This window comes from Symphalangus syndactylus, chromosome 13 (assembly GCF_028878055.3).
Source record: "Symphalangus syndactylus isolate Jambi chromosome 13, NHGRI_mSymSyn1-v2.1_pri, whole genome shotgun sequence".
In the NCBI taxonomy this organism is placed as follows: Eukaryota; Metazoa; Chordata; class Mammalia; order Primates; family Hylobatidae; genus Symphalangus; species Symphalangus syndactylus.
In genome coordinates this window covers 114,677,840-114,699,064 of record NC_072435.2, presented here as the reverse complement: position 1 = coordinate 114,699,064, position 21,225 = coordinate 114,677,840, and the positions used below count along the sequence as shown (strand labels likewise).

Here is a 21,225-nt window from a genome sequence, read left to right as displayed (position 1 = left end):
TGTGCAATGGGACAATATTTTGAGATATTGATCTACGTGGATTTTTTTCCCTCTCCCTATATTTTCCCCTGTTCTTTTTTACCATTTTAGCAGGCCATGGGTTCTACTCTTATTGCCTCAGGGAGGCATGTGTCAGGCTGAAAACAGAAAGAATATGAGAGTGTTTTCGCGTTTGCTTTTTGAAAAAGTCAAAGCCCTTAGGGAAAGGGATTTATGGACTCAGAAGAGAATCATGAAGAAATGCAAAAGAAGAAAGATTTCTCCAGAACAGAAAGAGATTGCCTCCAGGCTGGGAAGAAGGGAGAGATAGAAAGAGATCCCTAAGACCAGACAGGTGCCACATGGCAGGGATGATGGATGCGTCCACAGTAACGTGTGTGGACTGATGGCCAATAGCCAGAGCTCTGCCAAGTTGGGCAGCCCTGGGTAAATAAAACAACCTCACTGGGCTTATGTTCTCCTTTATGTTACAAGGCTCTTTTCAATCACTCCACAAGTGAGTATAAGGAAGTGGAAATCCCTACCAAATTTGGTGCTTAGAGAATATTTACCCCACTCCAGGCCGGGCGCGGTGGCTCACGCTTGTAATCCCAGCACTTTGGGAGGCCGAGGCGGGCGGATCACGAGGTCAGGAGATCGAGACCACGGTGAAACCCCGTCTCTACTAAAAATACAAAAAAAAGTTAGCCGGGCGTGGTGGCGGGCGCCTGTAGTCCCAGCTACTCGGAGAGGCTGAGGCAGGAGAATGGCGTGAACCCAGGAGGCGGAGCTTGCAGTGAGCCGAGATTGCGCCACTGCACTCCAGCCTGGGCGACAGAGCGAGACTCCGTCTCAAAAAAAAAAAAAAAAAAAAAAAAAGAGAATATTTACCCCACTCCTCCCAACACCTTCCTCATTACCAGCGACTCAGTTCATGCCCCTCTGGGGTGCCGTCTTTGAGTTGAGCTGTAGTCAAGAGCACATATGGTTAACTAATATCTCTTGTTTCCTTGTCTTGAAGGGTTTTTCCTCTTCATGGATAAACTTCTTGCTGAGAAGACACTTCCTGGCTGGTTGATTCTTCTGAGTGATTGCCCAGTGCAGGCTGGGACCATTGCTATTCCACCACTGCCTCATTCAGCCCCATGAGGTCCACCTCATCCCTGTGCAGAACCCTCCTCCTCTATCTGAACCCAGTCTTGGAATGGACTTCCACTGAAGTAATCACCTAGAAACTCAGAAGCAGGAAAACAGTTGGGCCTCACAAGTGACATTTTTTGCTCCATACCTTGACTCTGGGAAAAGTTTTATGAAAGAGAAAACTGTGGAAGCAAGCATGCCTGGGCTAACTCTGACCCTTACCAAGTGATAACCTTGACTAAGTTCCTTAGACTCTCTGAGTCTCACATCTACCATCCATAAAATGGAGACAATGATACCTATTACACAGAGTTGAGGTGAGGATTCAGTGAAATCTGTCTATAAATTGCCTAACACAGAGCTTAGTTTAGGAATCGAAGTAATTACACAGCATTTGTATTAACTTGTATGACCTTGGGCAAGTCACTTTACCTGCCTTGGCCTTAATTTTCTTTTTGATACTATTAACTCCTGCCCTGCTTTCTAGTCACTAGTTATTCATAAACATGTCTCCCATACTAAAATGTAAGCAACTTGAGAATAGAGAAAATTTTATTTTTTGTTTTTTGCATATGTGAAATCTTTTTGCACAAGTGAAAAAGGGTCATAGCATTTGTTGTGATCCTTTGTTTCTGATATAAATGAATATGCATGATTATTTAAATATGCACAGCAAAAGACCTCAGAGAAGAAAAACAAACCCAAGATGCCTGTGGTTCTTTGGACCCACAATGTTGTTTTTTGTTTTTTTTTTTTTTTTTGAGACGGAGTCTCTCTCTGTCGCACAGGCTGGAGTGCAGTGGCGCGATCTCGGCTCACTGCAAGCTCCGCCTCCCGGGTTCACGCTATTCTCCTGCCTCAACCTCTCCGAGTAGCTGGGACTACAGGCGCCCGCCACCACGCCCGGCTAATTTTTTGTATTTTTAGTAGAGACGGGGTTTCACCGTGGTCTCGATCTCCTGAACTCATGATCCGCCCGCCTTGGCCTCCCAAAGTGCTGGGATTACAAGCATGAGCCACCGCGCCTGGCCGGGCCCCACAGTGTTTTATAGGTGTTTTGGACAGAACTAGGACTGGAAGATCAGGTTTAACTTTATCCCTGTGTGGTCTTGAAAAAAACAATTTGAGCTGGTAATTAGTTCCCACTGTCAGTTGAATGAAATAAATAAATCTCACTTTACCATAAATGTGGGGAAATGGTGAAGAAAGGCACAAATTAGATGCTCCATAAATGCTGGTTAGATGCAGAGGTGGATGGATGGGTAGATCAATGGGAAAAGAAAAAAGAAAATAGTTGTAGAATGGATGAATAGAGAAACTGTTGGAAAATGGATGTATGGGTGAATGAAATAATAAATGCAGCAATTGTTACTTGACTGACAGATGGATAAAGGGTGGACGGATGGATGAATAGGTGGTGGTGGATAAATAAATGGATGCAGGAATAGATGATGAGCAAATGCATGATAAGTGGATGGGTGGATGGGTAGATGCATGAATCAAGTTCTCAGCAAGCATAAAGTACTGTGCATCTGAAGAATAACCATTATTGCATAATGGCTGCACCTAACTGGGTCAGCTTGGGGTAAGCATTGCAATTAGAAGTCCCAAATTTCTCACTCAAGAAAGACTTATTCTCCTTGTCTTTTTCTCATTCCTAGGGAAACTTGTTTCTGGAAAGGGCTCTACATTAATGTAGCATCAAACTGGCAAGTCCCAAAATAGAACTATGGGGCAGTACAGGTGGACAGATATCCTGAGCCACATTCTCTCTGATGCTCCACTCTGGCACTGGGATGGAGCAGAATGGAGCCACATATTGGAAGATATAAACAGCTTGTCAAGCACTTCCTAGTTTCCATATGGCGCTCCTAAGTTTTCTCATCTCTCCTTATCTCAGGAGATTGGCAGAACAGGTGTTTCCCATTAGAGTTAGTGAGCGTCAGCAGCACAGGATTCAAATTCTGGCTCTGACATTACCTAGCTGTGTAAGTTAGACAAATCACTTACCTCTCTGATCCTTAATTTTCTCATCTACAAAATGGAAATTGTCACAGTATCTACCTCAAAAAGTAGTTGAGCAGATTAAGTGACATATTGCAGATAAAGCACTTTTCTCAGTGCTGGGTGTATAGTAAGTAGTCAGAAACTATTATTAGTAACTATTATTAAACCTTTTGACAGATGAAGAAGTTTTAAAATGGACATTTATGAGGTCACTGAGGCAGAGAAGTGAACTCTAGGGGTAAGGAGACCTGGATTCCCATTCACTGTGTGACTTTGGGCAAATGCCTTTCCCTCTCTGAGGCTTATTTTCTCCATCTGCATAATAGAGAATGGAACCCATGAACTGTGAGGTTTAGCGTTCTTGATCAGGGGTATAATCCCAGTGTCTTTTCTCACTCCACCACCACCATCAAACTGACTCGCTTTTGAACATGAGCCTGAATGGCCAAAGGCAACCATTGCAAATACTCAGTCATACCAGGAATCAGCAACCACTCGAGTTAAGGATTTTTGTCCCCATATTACAGATGAGGGCACTGAGGCTCAGGGTAGTGAAGGGATTTGCCGAAGGTCGCACAGCTGCTAGGTGGTGGAGTAGAATTCAAGCCCAAACGCATTAACTGCAAAGCCAGAACTCTTCTAACTATACAACACCCCTCCCTTGGCGTGTGTCAGAACTAACATTTGCTTAGTGACTGGGAGTTGATGCTTTCCTTAGGTTGGAGGATTGGAGGGGTGGGAATGCAGAGCACACTATTTTCCAGGGAGAGGAAAGGCAAAAGGCTTTTAAGAACTAGAGTAGGGATAGTAAACATCAGGGTGGCTGAAATGGCATCTTGCCCAAGTTGCAAGCTGGGAGTCTCTGTGGTGGAAGCCTGAGCCTGAGCTTCCCTGGAAAACATTAAAAGCGTCTAGGAGCACTTCGACCATAGCCTCTAGCTCCTGCATTCAAACCACCACGTGGGGACAGTTTGAGAGTTGATTTGTTAAAAGGACATAAATGCTATACAGCCAAGGTGGAGCAACCAGTGTTCTGGGGTGTGGATAGGAGTGGTGAGTGGAAAGCAATCGTTTTTATTTTTTATTTATTTTTACTATTTTTTTTTTTAGAGTTGGGGTCTTGCTATGTTGCCCAGGCTGGAATGCAGTAGCTATTCACAGGTGCGATCCCACTACTGATCAGCATGGGAGTTTAGATCTGCTCTGTTTCTGACCTAGGCTGGTTTACCCTCCCTTAGGCAATCTGGTGGTTCCCAGCTCCTGGGAGGTCACCATATTGATGCCAAACTTAGTGCAGACACCCCACTGGCATAGCGCACTTCAGCCCAGAACTCCTGGGCTCAAGGGATGGATCCTCCTGCATCAACCCGTCGAGTAGCTGGGGCTGCAGGCATGTGTAACAGCACCCAGCAGAAAGCAATCATAATAGTTTCTCTCTTTCCAAAAACCCACAAGTGCCCTACAATGAACCCATTGCCAACGGCATTGATTGTTTGTGAGACTTTAGGCAAGTGACTTGACTACTCTGTGCCAGATTCCTTCTGTAAAATGAAGAGTTAGGGAGGGTTGGGCTACAGCAATCTTAAGGCCACCCCTACTTCTTCTAGTTGTCAAGGTGTTGTTCTTTGGGGGCCATATATAACCAGGACCTACCATGGAAAGAAGGTTTCCTGACCCGCATGCACTCTTCCCACTGCAGTTTGGGGCCTGTTCCCCTTCAATCCGGTCCCTGCCATAATGGGGTACATGATGTTTCTTCCTAAGGCTACTACTGATCTCTGGGTTCCCCTTTCAATTTTGGGGGCCCACTCCAATCCCTCCATGCCCCCAAGGCCATTAAAAGGAAAGTCATTCTAAGGGACTCTCCATGCAGGAAAAAGATACAGTGTATACACAGCAGTTGAAGAAGACATGATGCTGGCGCACTCTGTGGGTGAATAGAAATGAGAGGGATTGAATGGGATTGCTTAGGCAGTGCATCCTGGGTCAGTGATTAAAGATGGTCACACCGTTCCCACCCTTGCCTGGTGATCCCTGCTCAGTGAACAACCTCTTTGGGGTCAGAAATCTTTCCCCACAGTGGCATGAGGGCATTGAACTTGGAGTCAAGAGATCTGGAGCTTATTCCAGGTCTTTATAAGACCTTGAGCCTCAGTTTCTTCATCTTTAAAATGGACATAACACTGGTACTTACTGTGGTGAAGATCAAACAAGATCAATAGTAACTGTTTAACAGTGACGATAATAATGATATATCATTATTTCATGGTGTGACTTTAGGAAAATCATTTCACATCTCTGAGCCTCATTAGTCCGTTTGTAAAATGTGAGTAAATTGATTTTTCTGTCTTCTTCCCCCAAGGAATTCTGAGCAGCGTGGTGTCTTGGGACTGGGTGCCAAGCAGCCCGTATTTTAGCTACAGCTTTGGCACTAATTTTCTGATGCAATGTGGAATGCCCTGTGCTCTTTCTGTGCCTCAGTCTCCCCATCTATCAAATGAAGAGGCTATATTTGAGTTTTGAAGGTCCCCCCGGCTGCCCTCTCATCCTGATGGTAGACTAAATGCCACAGTGAGGCAATGAGGATTTATAAAGAATAGACCATTGAAAGGTGCTATAATGATGATGGCCTCTCGATCCTGCAGCAAACAACCATCCATATGATAAATCCTGCACCGCTGCTCAGATACCTGCCCCTTCCGGGTGTGGGCTGGGTCCCAGAATCACCTGCCACCTGGCTGTGGACAGGAGGCTGGGGCAAAACACTGGCCAAACAAAACCCCTTATCAGCTGGAAGCTCTGAAATCTGATTCCAGAAACACCCAGAGCTGCTCACCTGCTCTGCCAGGCACAAGCTAGGTGCAGATGGGCATCTTGTCAGGATCCCCAGACCAGTGGGTGGGCAGCAGGTGCCACAGGAGACCCTGAGGGGGCGGGATGTCATGTCTCACAGCATGGGTGCGGTCACCAGAGAGAACCGGTGTCTGCTCACCTGGTTGCAGCAGAGAAGTTCAAACAAGAGCCCTGACGTTGGGCAAACAACACTTCTCTGAACCCAGAGCTCACCTACAAGCTACAGACCTTAGGCAAATCTCTCTCTTTTTGCAGCCTTCAGTGTCTCTTTCTGCTAAAAGAGGAGCTGAATTAGATCAACGGACCCCAAAGTTTCTTTTATCTCATACCTCTCTCAGTGAGAAATGCTGAGAACAAAACCCCAATATATGTGTATTTATTTACAAATTACACATGCTCACCATGGTTCCAATATGTTAAGCACGTTATCAAACCTATCCCTCAGCCCTCCACGTGTAAAATGAGATCGGGCGATCCCTAAGGTCCTGTTAGCTCTACGATTCTCATACTACACCTCCGTAGGTCTCTGAGTTTTCTCATCTGTACACTGTGCTTATGGCTGTATTGTCCTCATTAACAATTTATTCAACAAATATTTAAAGAGGACCAACCTTGAACCACTGTACTAGGTGCTGGGATACCGCAAAGAATGAGTCAGGCATGGTCCCCATCCCCAGTGGTTCAAACAATTCTCCTATGAATCAGAGGAAATAACATTACTGGTTTTGAATATTGGCAATTCCATATGGTTGAGACTATTGGGTGTGAAAGTGATTCGATGAGGGGCAAGTGCTACAGTTCATGCATTCTACCAACATGTGTTTGGTCCCTGCCGTGTATCTGGGGAAAGAGATTCATTCAACAAGGAGCTCATAGTCACAGTCCCTCTCCTCATGAGGCCTCAACCATTAGGAGAGGTATGCTTTAGCCAATGATCACCCAAATCCACATACAATTACAAACGTGTTGAAAACAGTGATAAGAAAGTAATGTCTGTAATGAGGGGTATGACTCAGTCTGCAACATTGTGGAAGGATCCCTGAGGAAACAGCATTTGCTCTGAGCTCTGGAAAGTGGAGTAGGTATAAATCAGGCACCAGGGGAAAGCAAGAGCTTTCCTAGCAGCATGTGCAAAGGTTCCATGGCAGGAAAGAGCCTGGGAAATGTGAGTAACTAAAAGGAATAAGATGCAACTAAACAGAGGAAGTGAGAGGTGGTATTTTAGAAATGGTCTCAGGGAGGTGGGCAGGAACTGGATCATGAAGAGGCTAGAGGCCATGGCAGGGAGCTGGCTCTGTATACTTAAAAAAACATGGGGCCAGGCATGGTGGCTCATGCCTGTAATCCCAGTACTTTAGGAGGCTGAGGAGGTTGGATCACCTGAGGTCAGGAGTTCGAGACCAGCCTGGCCAACATGGTGAAACTCTGTCTCTACTAAAAAAATACAAAAATTAGCTGGGTGCAGTGGTGGGCACCTGTAATCCCAGCTACTTGGGAGGCTGAGGCAGGAGAATTCCTTGAGCCTGGGACGCAGAGGTTGCAGTGAGCTGAGTTCGCACCACTGCACTCCAGCCTGGACGACAGAGCGAGACTCCGTCTCAAAACAAAAACAAAAACAAAAACAAACGAAAAAAACACAAACAAGGGAAAGTGATAGAGGGCTTTAGATGGAGGGAGAGAGGGCTTACATGGTCGGATGTGATTTTCAAAGAGGTTCTTCTGGGTCTATGTGGATAATGGATAAGAGGGGCAAAGAGAGAGCAAAGCAGTATTGCTGCAAGTGGTATGAGATGGGATTATAACAATGGCAATCACCTAAACTGATTGAACATAAAACAAGTTGAGCAAAACAAAACAAGAACACCCCCAACCTTAGAACCCAAACCACAGTGACAGGAAGTCCAGCCAGGAGAGAAGAATATACTAGCAATCAGACAGTCCCGAATTCAGCTCCTGCTTTCATCACTTACACACCATGTGATCGTGAGCACACACTGAATTAAGATGATGCAGAGACAAAGCTGAACCAAATAGGACAATGCCGAACCCTGAAACAGTCATTAAGCAATTCACATCTACATGTGTCTGTTCAAAACAAATAGTAAGATCCTCTGGATGCAAAGGTTTCTCATCTAGAGACTCCCCTGGTTGCTGGATTCCCAGGGCTTACCTCCCCTCTCTGATATCATTTTTTCCTCCTCTGCAAAGTGTCTTATCCTATAAACATGTTGGTTAAGAGCTCTGGATTCTCATTCCAATTCTGACTCTTACCAGCCACGTGTCTGTGAGCAGATCATTTCTACTCTCAGAGCCTCCGTTTTCTCATCTGTAAAATAGGGTCTTGAAGACACCTCTCTTCTGGAATTATTATAAGGATAGAACTGGAAAAGAGATGAAATGTGTTCAGCACAGGGCAAGGCACATAGTAACACAAGGCTCTTAGCACACACATTCCCACAAGCGAGCGCGCACACACACCATGAAGATGCACGCTTCAGGCCCAAATGGCACCTCTCTTTCTGCAGAAGTGGCAACTGTCTTCTAAATTCCTGCTCAGTTGCCTAAGCTTAACTTTTAATGAAGCCAGAGAACAGTGATCTGTTGGTGTTTGTACTCAGCAAAGCTGTCCGACAGCGGCATCTAAGCTCTGGGAATCCAGCAACCAGGGGATTCTCCGGATGAGAAATATTTGCGCCCAGAGGATCTTAATATTTGTTTTGAACAGACACATGTAGACATGAATTACTTAATGACTGTTTTAGGGTTCGGCACTGTTCCTGTGTTTGGTTTGGCTTTGTCTCTATGACATCTTAATTCAGTGTTTTATTTCACAGAGCTCCGCACACAGGCTGTAGCACATGGGAGCTCCCTCAGCAAAATATTAAATGGAGTGGAGGGCTGGAAGGTGTGGGGGGACAGGTGCCGGGAGAGATACACAGAGGGAGAGAGAGAGAAAGAGCAGACTGTAGCTTCAAGAGTGTGCAGTGGAGGGGGCTACTGGGTGCAAGGGATAGTCTAGGTTTGCATATATGAATATGAGAGACCAAACCCTTGCACTGTGGGAACAAAATCTATCATTGCTATTTGGAAGTCTAAACAGCATCTTTAAAGTTTCCTTTACTGATTGTTCATAATCAAAGAGACTGTAAATTTCATGCTTGTCCGTAACACACGGAGGGGCCCAGCCAACCTTCTGATACTGCTGTTCAAAGTCATCACTGGCTGCATCAGAGTCAGGAAAGAGGAGTCAAGAGAAGCAGATCAGATCTGGAACTCTGCCTGAGAAGGCAAGAACCCCGCTGGGACCACCTCCTGCCCCCAGCCTAGGACCTAGGAATTTCCTGAACTGGCTTACAAGGCCCCACTTGATCTGTTTTCTGCCTGCATCCTGGGAATCATCTTCTGTCACTGTTCCATTCATTCACTGTGCTCTAGCCACACTGACCTCCTTGCTATTTCTCAAATACACCAAGCATCCTTCTACCTCAGGGCCTTTGCACTTGCTGTTCCCTCTGCCTCAAACACTTTTCTCTCACTTATCCTCACAGCTCACCTCTCCCTTCATCCAGGGATCATGCTGTCCAACAAAGCAGCTCATTCCCTCACCCTCTGTTTCTTTCTTTGGCTTTATTCTTCATTACAGAACGCATTACCACCAGCTCTCATTTATTTATTTGGTTCTCCATTCATTGTCTTTCTCCTCCATGGGAACAGGGAGTTCCCGTGTTCATTTACTGTTACGTTGAGTAGTGGTTCAATAAAAATGTTGAATGACTGAATAAATGAATGAAAGTACAACTTAATTTTTTTTTTAGCCAACATGCAGCTTCTTCCACTTTGTGTATTCATTCCCCTGTGATTGATTTTATCTTCAACATTTGCAGGCTTGCTATAATCCCCCCATCACTGGCGGTTGTTCATGAAATGCAGACTGGATTTCCTATTAGCCAGAGCTGGTCCATGAAGGACAAGAAGCCTAACAGCCCATGCCAGAGACTGCATCCTTGAGCTGGAAAATGTACTTATATGAGCAGCTCCCTTCCACGGCTCCCCTCCACTAGCATTGACTATTCCCCAGCAGTTAATGCTCCCCCTCAGAGAGTTTAGACTGTTTTTTCTCCTAGGAAAAGAAATGGTCTTGGGGACCCTGCTGGGGGCAAAGTTCTCATTTTCTCTGATCATTCCTTGTATTTGTAGATAACGTTGATGAAATAGAAGAATCATCCCCATTTTGCAGATCAGGTAACTAAAAATAACTGTGTGACTATAAGCAAGGGACTGCATGCTTCATTAAGGGTCTCTCCTTTTGCTGCTTTTTTTTTTTTTTTAACATTCCTCTGTCTTTATTTCTCCCTATATTATTGTACTTAAGACAATAATATGTTTAACAGTTTCAAAAAGCTAGAAGAAAAATACTGAATGTTTCTAATAAAAGAAATTATAAATGTTTGAGATGACGGATATGTTAATTACACTGATCTGATCACTGTACATTATATGTATCACAACATCACTATGTACCCCCAAATATGTACAGTTATTATGTGAAAACAAATTTTGAAAATTAAAAAGACTATCTCCCTTATGAAATATGTACTTATGTTGTGTCTACCTTTGCTACTAAACTCTGAGGCCCTCACAAGAGGACATTCAACTTTTTTCTCCCCAGTGGGCCTGGCAAATAGTAATGAAAAAACCTATCATTTATTATTAATAGCAAGAGCCAACACTGATGGAGCCCTGACTGGGTGCCAAGTAGCACTTTCCATAAATTAGCTCATCCAGTCCTCACAGCAGCTCTTGGAGGGAGCTGCTATTATTAGCCCCATTTTATGGATGAGAAAACTGAGATTGAGAAAGTCAAGCTGCTTGCCAAGTCTCATAGCCTGTAAGCATTTGCAACCAATGAAATAAAACACTTCCTTTGATTAGTGTGCCCTTGGGGTCTGTCAAATATTTTAAACAGCTCTACCGATCTCCAGTGGCTCTTTAGGGAGCACCAAAGCCACATTTAAAAGTGAATACAGAGCATTGGAGTGGCTCAGGAGTCCAGTCCACAGAACCCAAGCAACACTGCTGAACAAGCGCAGCCCAGGTAGTAAGGGGGCTTTAGCATCCCCCCTCTCTGCATCTCGTTGGGTAGCCCCTGGCATAGTACACAAGAGCATCTGCTTTATGGAGTTCTGGGTTTGTACCAGGCACAGTGCCATGCTCTTTATATAAATTATCCCATTCACTCCTCACTACAACCCCAGCAGAGGAGTATTTCACAGATGGGGAGGCTGAGGCACAAAGAGGTGAAGTGGCTAGCAGGTCCTGCAGCTTGCACGTAGCAAAGAAAGATTTGAGCCTGGATAGATTTGACTTCAGAGCTCAAACTCTTCATCATTCTACTTCCTCCACCTCAGAAATATTCTCTCACACTTCAGTGAAAGTCTTAGAAACAAGCAATTAAAGAGCTCTAGTTTTGCTAAGCCTCTGTGAATTCTTCCACTTCACAGGAAGGTAAATCCAGCCACTCTGAAAAAAAAAAAAAAAAAAAAGAGTTTTTTTTTTTTTTTTTTTTTTTTAAATGTATTGCGCTTCTGCAGCACGTCTGAAGTGTTCACGGAGAAGAAGGCATGTGACCCAGGCTTCCTTCCCTATTAAAAGAATTAGGGTTTTAGGGATATTCCCTTTTTTTGGTGGCCTGGAGCACGGGTGGAGGTAATGGAGACTCACAGGCCTGGAAAGCACATCCAAGTGGCATTTAGTCCAACCTCCTGCCTCTCCATACTGGCTAACATGTCTACTTGCCCAGCCAGACAGATGTCTCTATCTAGGGAACCTCATTCTGACACCAGGGAGAGTCAAATCTATTTGCAGCATGTGTGTCTTTCAAGTTGCATTGATCAGAAGACTCAGTGTCTCAGAATTGGAGGTGGGGTGAGGAGAGAGCTAATCTGTTGCTGGGTTTGAACCATGCACATTCATCTAATTAATGCATCCAACATTCACTGAACGTCTACCACATCCTGGTTCTCTAAGATAGCACGTTTGCCAGGTGAACACAGCAAAATGTCAGAAATGACCCCTGTAACCAACCCCTGTATCCCATTCAACAAATTTCGCCTTTCAAAAGGAGAAAGGTTTGACCCAAACAATAACGCTCCCTTCCTAGAGAAAAATGCTCATTCACCGCCAGGGCAAGCATTTTCTGTGACCCTCAGTACATTGGCTCTTAACCACAGGCTGCTGCCAGAAAATCGCCTCTCAACAGCCCCTCACCCTGCTCCTGGTGATCAAGTCAGCACAAACATGCTAACTGATCTCTTGGCACCGCGGGGAGTCTTGAATTAAATGGTTCAAAGGCGTTTTTTTTCTGCCTTACAATTTCCCTTTATGCAGTAAAATCTCCAATAGTTTGGAATTTATGGCCTTTTGGACAGGGCCTGGGCTGAAGTCTGCTTCTGGTCTATTCTGCATAGAAAGGATTTTTGAAGAAGATTAATAGCTGCTAAAAGAATTGTAAGGAAAATGTGTATTCTATTTAAGGGGATATCTTTTCTAGCCCTTTACTAACACTCATGCATCCACAAACAATTGATATGCAAATTTCAAATGATTTTTACATGTTCATTAAGCCTTTAGCTGCTACTATTGGTCGATACGGTGATATGAAATCATATTGTGGCTTGATCTAGCCTTAAGCACTAGGTTTTCACCGAGCTGAAACTTCTTAGGTACAAACTTTTCTAGGCTAAGCAATTAAAAAAGGGAATTAAGTTAATGCCAGGCAAAATGACTGCCCTTCTTGGGTGGGGATAAAAGGGAGGTGGCTCTCTACACCTTAGAGATTCACATATCTTATTGATTCTTGCTGGTTCCCTTCCTGCTGGTAGATAAAGTTTGACAAGGACCACTCTACATCCTGGTTTGCCTGGGATTATCTCTGTTAGATCTTCCATCCTAGAATAATTACTAACGACACCCTCTTTCATTCTTAAAGACATTTTGATATAAACTATAAATCACATAGTCACTGTAGATTTGATGAAACCGTGGGATTAAAATTGTGATTTTTCAAGGAGTTTGAGCTTTCTTTAGATTGACAGTACCTGGTCTTCTCTATACAACCCAACAGAATGCTCTATGGAAATGTTATACCAATCAATTCTGAATCCAGATAATTATTTATTATCCCCAACCCCCTAACTGAAACAGTCAGATCAGAAAGCAGCTAACCTCTTCTCAGAGACGAGGATTATGGGACCACTCTCTACCTTGCCTCATGTGTGTTAACTTCATCTGAATGTAGTTGTCCGTCAGGAGTTGAAATCCCAATAAAAATGGTCAGCATTACTTGGGGGAGAAATGGGTAGGCAGGGAGAACACAATGATGAGGAGTTGTCGCTTTCCTTTTGGCCACTATAAGCTTTGTTCCAGAGTCAATGTCTTCTAAACAACACCATGCACCACACACAGAGGTAGAACTTTACCTAACTCAATCCTTACAACCTGCTGTCTGAGGGGCTACTGTTATCATTTCTATTTTGAAGCTCAATGTGGTAAAACTACTTGTTCAGAATACACAGCTAGTAAATGATAGAACCAGGACAGGAATCCAGGTTGTCTCATTCTCAAGTCTGAGCTCTCAACCACTATGATATACTGCTTCCCACTCTGCTATACTGTTCTGACATTTGAGGCAGACATCTGGTTGCAATTTGATACATTATAAAGCTATTGCCTCATCAAGTATGCCTCACAGAGGGGGACAGGGGAAAGAGAGACTAAGCAGGGGGTTGCTTAGATCGCAGTTGCATGATGTACGCATATTGCTATGAAGTCAATGAATTGAATACATGTTTCTATCCTGGTACTAAATTACCTTCAGGGATAGACTTAAAATATCCTGAGGAAGTTTATTCAGGGGGGTGGCCTTCATCTATAAACAAATATTAAGTGTGACACCAACAGGACTGACTAGTGGTTCCTCCACTCACTCCCTACCATCCCCCCGCAGACTGCTATATGTGCTGGTCTGCCGACTGTGATCTGGGCTTGACTCATGGAACTAAACAACATTTCTGATGAGACCAAGTCCCCAGATTGCCTCTAGAGGAAGCCACCCAAACCCAGCTGATATTGTGCCAATGCCTCTGTCTTCTTTCCTCTTGAGAACTCAGCTTTGGAAACATGGCACTTTCACTCTTAAGTAAGTGTAGACTGTTGAAAAGGAAGTGGAAATTGAATGTCACTGGATGTGGCTGGCTTGGGTGAGAATGGGGATGATTTAGGTTTTATCTGGTCTGTTAAAAGACAACTCCAATCCAACCTTTCCTGAGGACTTGGAAACAAATGTTCTCTTCTCACTCTCTACCCCAAACCAGGAGTAACAGCTATAAAACTGGAATCTGTTCTACAGAGAGGCCACGCCTATTACAGAAGTATTACACAGGATTCTCCTAGCGTGACATAAATCCAGGGCTTATGGTTCAGGCTTTCACCCCAGGGGTGGTTTCTAGGGCAAAGGAGACCCACGACATTAAAAGGCACTAAGACTGAAATGATACTGGTTGCAGAGGGGGAGTGGAGTATTATAAAAGTCTCAGAAGGATTACATTAGAATTAGCAAAAAGCTGCAGAAAGCATGAGGGTTGAAAGACCTTGTGGGCCATTCATGTGATTGCAAATATGACCAAGAAAAGGGCAGGACAGTAACAGACAGACAGACAAAAGTGGAAAGTACCAAGCAAGGTGGACATTGGGTGTGCTTTCCTGAATCAAAACACCACCAAGAATCCGCTTTCCTCTCCCTGCCACCCGTAAAATAGATGGAAGACTCTGGACTAAATGCCATACTTCCAGTTTCCTGTGAAATTTCCTCTAGTTCCTTCTACAAGGGCATTTTCTTTGGCCAGTGCAGCACCTGATCAGCCAACAGTAGGTACGTTCCAAAGGTGGAATAGATAGCAGAAACCCAAGAAGATAAAAACCACTGACGTCAAAATTCTATACAAAGAACCTCCTTCGAAGCAGAGAAGCATCAGCTTTTAATGGCATTTGGTATTATTGTTCCCCTTCTCCAGCCTGTGTCAGTGGGTGGGTGAGTGTCCCCTCCTTCCCGTCTGCAAACACTGGCTGGTGCTGCTCCAGCTTGAAGCCTGCTACACCTTACTGGCCTGTTGTGTTGCTTGTCCACCCATTCCTAAAATGGGACGCCCATTTCTCTAAAGACCTGTATGATCCTCAATAAGACGGTGAAGACGAAAACTTCTCCAGTCTGGCTTTGATTCTTCAGACACAATTCCCCATACGTCTTCCACCTCACACTCACTGGAAAGTTCAGAATCAGTTGTGCCAGAACAGACGTTCAGTCTGTCCGAAGCACTTCTGCAGACATGTTTTCAATCTGCTCCCTGATGCAGACTGCCAGGATTAATAAATCCTCCAAGTGGTCCTCCTGGTCCACTTCTTTCTTTTCTCCTACTAAACCACTCATCCAACACCAGCAAAAGATGAGTTTTCATACTACCTTGATTTTCCCTGACAGAGGGCACAGCCTTCTTCCCTTCATTCTTAAACTCCACTAAATTGAATGATTGATGAAAAGAATTGGATTTTTCTCTGTCTTGGAATGCTTCCGTTTTCCCCCAACCTCCTCTCCCTGTCACCCCACCTCCTGTTCCCCTCTTTCTTTCATTTCTTCCCTTATTCTTCCTTCCATCAGCTCCATGTCTACCACCATCCAAGGATCTGTTCTCATCCCTGAGTTCAAAACAATCAGATTCTTTTTAAAAAAACAAACAAACAAACAAAATAAAACTCTTCCAAGATCATCTTCACGATCTTGGAATGCTCCTCCCTGACTCCTGAGCTCAGAGTCTTGGTTTTGGATGCTGGAGAGGAGAGAATTCAGCAGCAGCGGCAGCAGCCGTCAGAAAGGCGTGGAGGAGGGTGCTGTTTTGGGTGTATTTGAGGGAACAGCATATGGGCTTTTGTCAAAAATGTTCAAAGCTCGCTAGTTTCCGAGCCGAGGATGGAAATGTGTGCTATCTCTGAACGCTGCTTGAGCTGGCTCAATTCTCCTTTTCTGGTACAACACCCCCCAAACATCTCAAATCCACCATTCCTTGGCCCACCTGCCCTTTGGACTCTGTGACACCAAGAAAAGTTTTTCAGTCAAGTCGTACCCTACCTGCACCACCCACCCTCAGGTAGCAAAACCTCTTGAATAGGAGCTACGGGGGTCCAATGAGCGTTGCTTTCCCCAAAGAATTCCTGTCCCTTCTCACCATCTTCCACCTCACACAAGCACACAAGTAATGAGTTCCCATGTTTCAGCGGGAGCCGCCGAGTAGTGACGGGAAAAGACAGGCGCCCTGGCCCGGCTGCCTGCATCCACCCCTCCGGGCTCTGGGGCACAGGCCAGAAAGGAGGACCTTCAGGATCCCCCCTTCTAAGAAGGAGATCATTACCTTGGCAGCGGCTTGCGGGCCGTGATACTGGCGACAATGATGCTCTCGGGACGGGGGGTGGCCACCGCTTTGAAGGTTCCTCGCCAGAACTTCTCAAAAAGCTGCTTCTCGCCTTGCTGAACGCTCGCCATCGCCAACCCAAAGGGGCCGGGGCGCCCGGGGCGCTGTCCAAAGTGCTGAAACGTGGATTCCAAACGGGGGCGACACCCAGCTCCGGGTTCTGTCCGGGTGAAACCCAGAGGGGGGTGGGATGGGAGAGATCGGAGTTCAGGGCGGGGGATGGGACGCCCCAGCCCGGGCAGGCAGCAGTGAAAGGAGGCTGGTCCGCCGGGCTTTCTTGGCCCTTCTGGGTCGGCTCCAGGCTGCGCTCTGAGCTGGCTGAGCCTCTGCGTCCCAAGAAGGGAAGGGAGGGCCGGCTTTCTGGGCAGCACCAGGAGAGAAGAGGCGACGGGGTCGGATGTGTGTGCGTGCGCGTGTGAGCTCCGGCGCGCCCGGGTTTTGTCTCTCGCACAATGTGACGTTGGAAGAGGAGGCTGGTCGCGCGAGCTGCACTTTCCTCCCCCCTCTCCGTCTCTCCTCCTACCCACCACCCCCCTCCTCCTCAGGCTCAGCCTCCTGCCGCCATCTGCATAACAAAAGCCCGCAGGTCTTGGGAGGAGAAAGGGCGGGGCGTGCGCCTGTCACCAGGGCCCCGCGGCGACCGAGTTGCAGCGCTGACCCCTCTGAGAAGCCATCCTGGCACCCCAATCTGCGCCAGGCAGGAGATCCTGCTTCCCAGGCCCGTCTCCTCTCCCATCATCGCTGGCCTTCCTCAGCCCTTTCTTGGGTGCCCCCTTGGGGCCAGGCCACCTTTCTTTCCAGCCCCTTCACAAGTCTTGTAGCTGATCTTCTGCGGGGGGGTGGGGGTGGGGGGCGTAAAAAAACTTAATCTATCCACCCCAGCCGGCCTCCCCCAGACCCTCACTTTTGGGAGAGACGGCCTAGGCCCGTACAGAGGGTCCCCTGCGCCGGGGGTTAGCGAGGTCTCCACCATCCAAAAAGTACCATTTGATCGACAATCCCTCACCAATTCGGCTTCTCGCCATCTGCCGAGCCGGGCCCCCGCCCGCCAAGGGGCGCAGCGTTACATCTGTGCATGCGGAGCTGTCAAGGGTATCTCTTTTGTGTCTCACAGCCGGCCTGCCCAGCGTCCCCGCCGCCAACCCCGTCCAAAGGAAAGAGTTCCCCTCCCACCCCACCCTACCCCCATCCACTCCTGGGGAATCCGCCTGCAGCCACTTTTCCTAATGCCGCTAGTCTCGGGAAAGGAGTACGTTTTGGAAAAGAAAGCGCTTAGTAGGAGGATTGGAGAGGAAAATCTCGAGGATTAGCAGGGAGATAGTTACTTTTCGGTCTCTCCTCCCCATCTTCTTACCGCCTCGCAGTTCAATCGTAATCCCAAGCAAGTGGAGGTTTAGAATCCCAAATCAACCCCAGACACAGGGGACCTGGTTAGAATGACTCTTGTTTTCCCCCAGGGTTTTCATTATTAAAAAAAGATATCGTGGCGGGACCCCTCAGCCCTTGCCTTCCTGGAAGTCTTTTAATCTTAGCAGAGTTGCTACTCCCCCATCTCCCACCTAACGCCCCCCCTCCCCCCAACCCCGCTTCCACTTTCCAGGTGTAAATTCCTGGAAGGAGGCCTCACTCAGTCTTAAAGGCCTCCAAGCACCTGGTGCGGAGTCCCAGTCACAGCGAGAATAAACTCCAGCTCTTTGCTAATGCAGATAACAATGGGGACCCAATGAGGGCGGGGTAGGGCGGGGGTGTCGGGAGAACAATGGGAACTCCAGAAATTCTCTGAAGAGGAACAGGAAGTAACTAGGAGGTGAAGAGGAAGAGGCCAACAGAGAGGATAAGATGGGGCAGGAGAAGAAAGAACCTTGGAGTAAATGAGTACCCGTCCCAAAGGGTATCTACGTTTGAAGCGTGTGTATTCCACAGGCCTGCGTCCGCTTATTTGAGTGCCTGAGAGCGCTACTCGCTCTGCAGTGACCCCTTCTGGTCAACAACGAGAGGTGCATTTGCTGGCTTCTTATGTGGGTTGCGGGGGGAGAGGGCCCAGAGGTGGGGTCAGGCCTGGGAAGGTTGAAGGTGAAGCAAAGTGGAGACTAGGCTAACCCCTTCCCTTCCTCTCCCTCTTACCTTGTGCCCCAAATCCCCCATTCCCCGATTGGGCTAGACCCCCATTTCCCAATCAGAAGTTGGTATCATTGTAAACGCAATCTAGAGCTGACTTCTTAAGTAGCCTGGCATCTTTAAAACTAACCTTAGTCATGACATTTAGGGTATGAACTGAGTCACTTGCAGGAGAGAGGTAGGTGGGATCCTACTCCCACAAGATCAATCAACATCTTCCAGTTGTGTGCCTGCTCCTAATGCCTAAAATGTTGATAGAGCTCCCATGTGCAAGACATTACCTTTTTAAAATCCCATAGTAGCCAGGTGAGGTGGGAGAGAAAGCTGATCTTATTCTATTTTATTTACTTATCTTATTTCAATAGCTTTAAGGGTGCAAGTGTTTTTTGGTTACATGGATGAATTGTATAGTGATGAAGGCTGGGCTTTTACATACCTGTCACCCGAATAGTACCTTACCCCCAAAAGGCCATTATTAAAAAGTAAAAAAAAATAGGTGGTGTAGATGCAGTGAAAAGGGAACACACTGTTGATGTGGATGTAAATTGGCACAACAACCATGGAAAACAGTATGAAGATTTCTCCAAGAACTAAAAGTAGACCTGCTCATTCTTTTATAAAGACACATGCATGTGTATGTTCACTGCAGCACTATTCACAATAACAAGGACATGCAATCAACCTAAATGCCCATCAGTGATAGGCTGGATAAAGAAGTTGTGGTACATATATACCATGGAATACTATGCAGCCATAAAAATAATATCATGTCCTTTGCAGGGACATGGGTGGAGCTGGAGGTCATTATCCTCAGCAAACTAACACAGGAACAGAAAACCTGATACTACATGTTCTCACTTATAAATGGGAGCTAAATGATGAGAACACACGGACACGTAGATGGAAACAACACACACTGGGGCCTTTTGGAGGGTGGAAGTTGGGAGGAGGGAGAGGATCAGGAGAAATAACTAATGGGTACTAGGCTAAATACCTGCATGATGAAATAATCTGTTCAACAAACTCCCATGACACAAGTCTACCTATGTAACAAACCTGCGCTTGTACCCCTGAACTTAAAAGTTAAAAAACGTAGACCTGCTATTTGATCTTACTCTGTTTTAAAGATGAAGAAGTTGAGGATGACCAAGAGACTTCCCCAGGGTGATCCGGTAGGAAGCAAAGGAAATCTGTGAAAAATACAGTTTCTGTTTTTGCTTGGTGGGTGGAGGACAGAGTGGGATACTATGCATATCAGGATGGACCTCCATTTAAAAATAAATCAGATAACAATGAGTAACATATTTAGAAGCACCTGGTATTAAGGCTCCTAAATTGGGAGTCTGCAGTAATCAGTTCAGGACTTGGAATCCAGAATGCCTGGCTTCAAATTCCAGCTCTGCCATTTCCTAGCTGTGTAACGTTGGAGGAGTGACTTCACTTGCCTATGTCACAGTTTCTTTTTTTTTTTTTTTTTGAGACGGAGTCTCGCTCTGTCGCCCAGGCTGGAGTGCAGTGGCGCAATCTCGGCTCACTGCAAGCTCCGCCTCCCGGGTTCACGCCATTCTCTTGCCTCAGCCTCTCCAAGTAGCTGGGACTACAGGCGCCCATCACCACACCCAGCTAATTTTTTTTTTTTTTTTTTGTATTTTTAGTAGAGACGGGGTTTCACCGTGGTCTCGATCTCCTGACCTCGTGATCCGCCTGCCTCGGCCTCCCAAAGTGCTGGGATTACAAGCGTGAGCCACCGTGCCCGGCCACCTATGTCACAGTTTTTTATCAATACTATGAAGAATTTTTTTTTTTTTTTTGAGACGGAGTCTCACTCTGTCGCCCAGGCTGAAGTGCAGTGGCATGATCTCGGCTCACTGCAACCTCCGCCTCCTGGGTTCAAGCCATTCTCCTGTCTCTGCCTCCCTAGCAGCTGGGATTGCAGGCACCTGCCACGACGGCCCAGCTAATTTTTTTGTATTTTCAGTAGAGATGGGGTTTCATGAAGATTCTATAAAGATTATAAATAATATGTTTAGATGAACTAGCTGTGAGGATTGAAAGAATTAACACACATACAGGTTATAGAATGGTGTCTGAAACACAGTTTACTCAAAAATATCAATTACTCAAGTGGTTAAAAGCCCAGTCTGTGGATTTAGAGAGAACCAGGATATGAAGCCCAGCTCTGCCACTTTGTAGCTGTGTGAGCTTCTGCTAATAACTAACCTCTGCCTTTGTTTCCCCATTTGCAAAAATGGAGATATCACATGGTGGTTGGGAAGATTAAATGAAATATTACCTGTAAAGGACTTAACAAATTGTCCAGTTTATAGCAAGTGACCATTCAATGGTAGCTCTTCTTGCTGATGATCTTGGAATAATCACCTGTTAGTATGTTAAGTCAGGCCATATTCAGTTCAATAATCATTAACTGATGCCCAATCTTGCATTTGGCCAGGCACAGTCCTGGGCATGGAGGACTCAAAGACAAACCAGACATATTCCCCTCCCTGAAGCAGTTCACAGCCTAATTCACCTTCTGGGTCCCCACTGACTAACACTTGTCCCCTTTCCATCTTATCACAGTGACTTCTACTTTAGGTCTGGCTTCTCC

General features: G+C 46.0%; 1 protein-coding gene across 1 annotated transcript in view; it reads right to left on the bottom strand.

The window, feature by feature from the left end:
* Positions 1-16,997, bottom strand: part of SRRM4 (serine/arginine repetitive matrix 4) — a 182,258-nt gene extending 165,261 nt beyond the window's left edge. Inside the window, exon 1 of the mRNA XM_055235618.2 lies at positions 16,440-16,997. Coding sequence (XP_055091593.1) covers positions 16,440-16,570 — 131 coding nt within the window. The 5' untranslated portion in view covers positions 16,571-16,997. The remainder of the gene's footprint in view (positions 1-16,439) is intronic.
* Between the last annotated feature and the right edge of the window lie 4,228 nt (positions 16,998-21,225).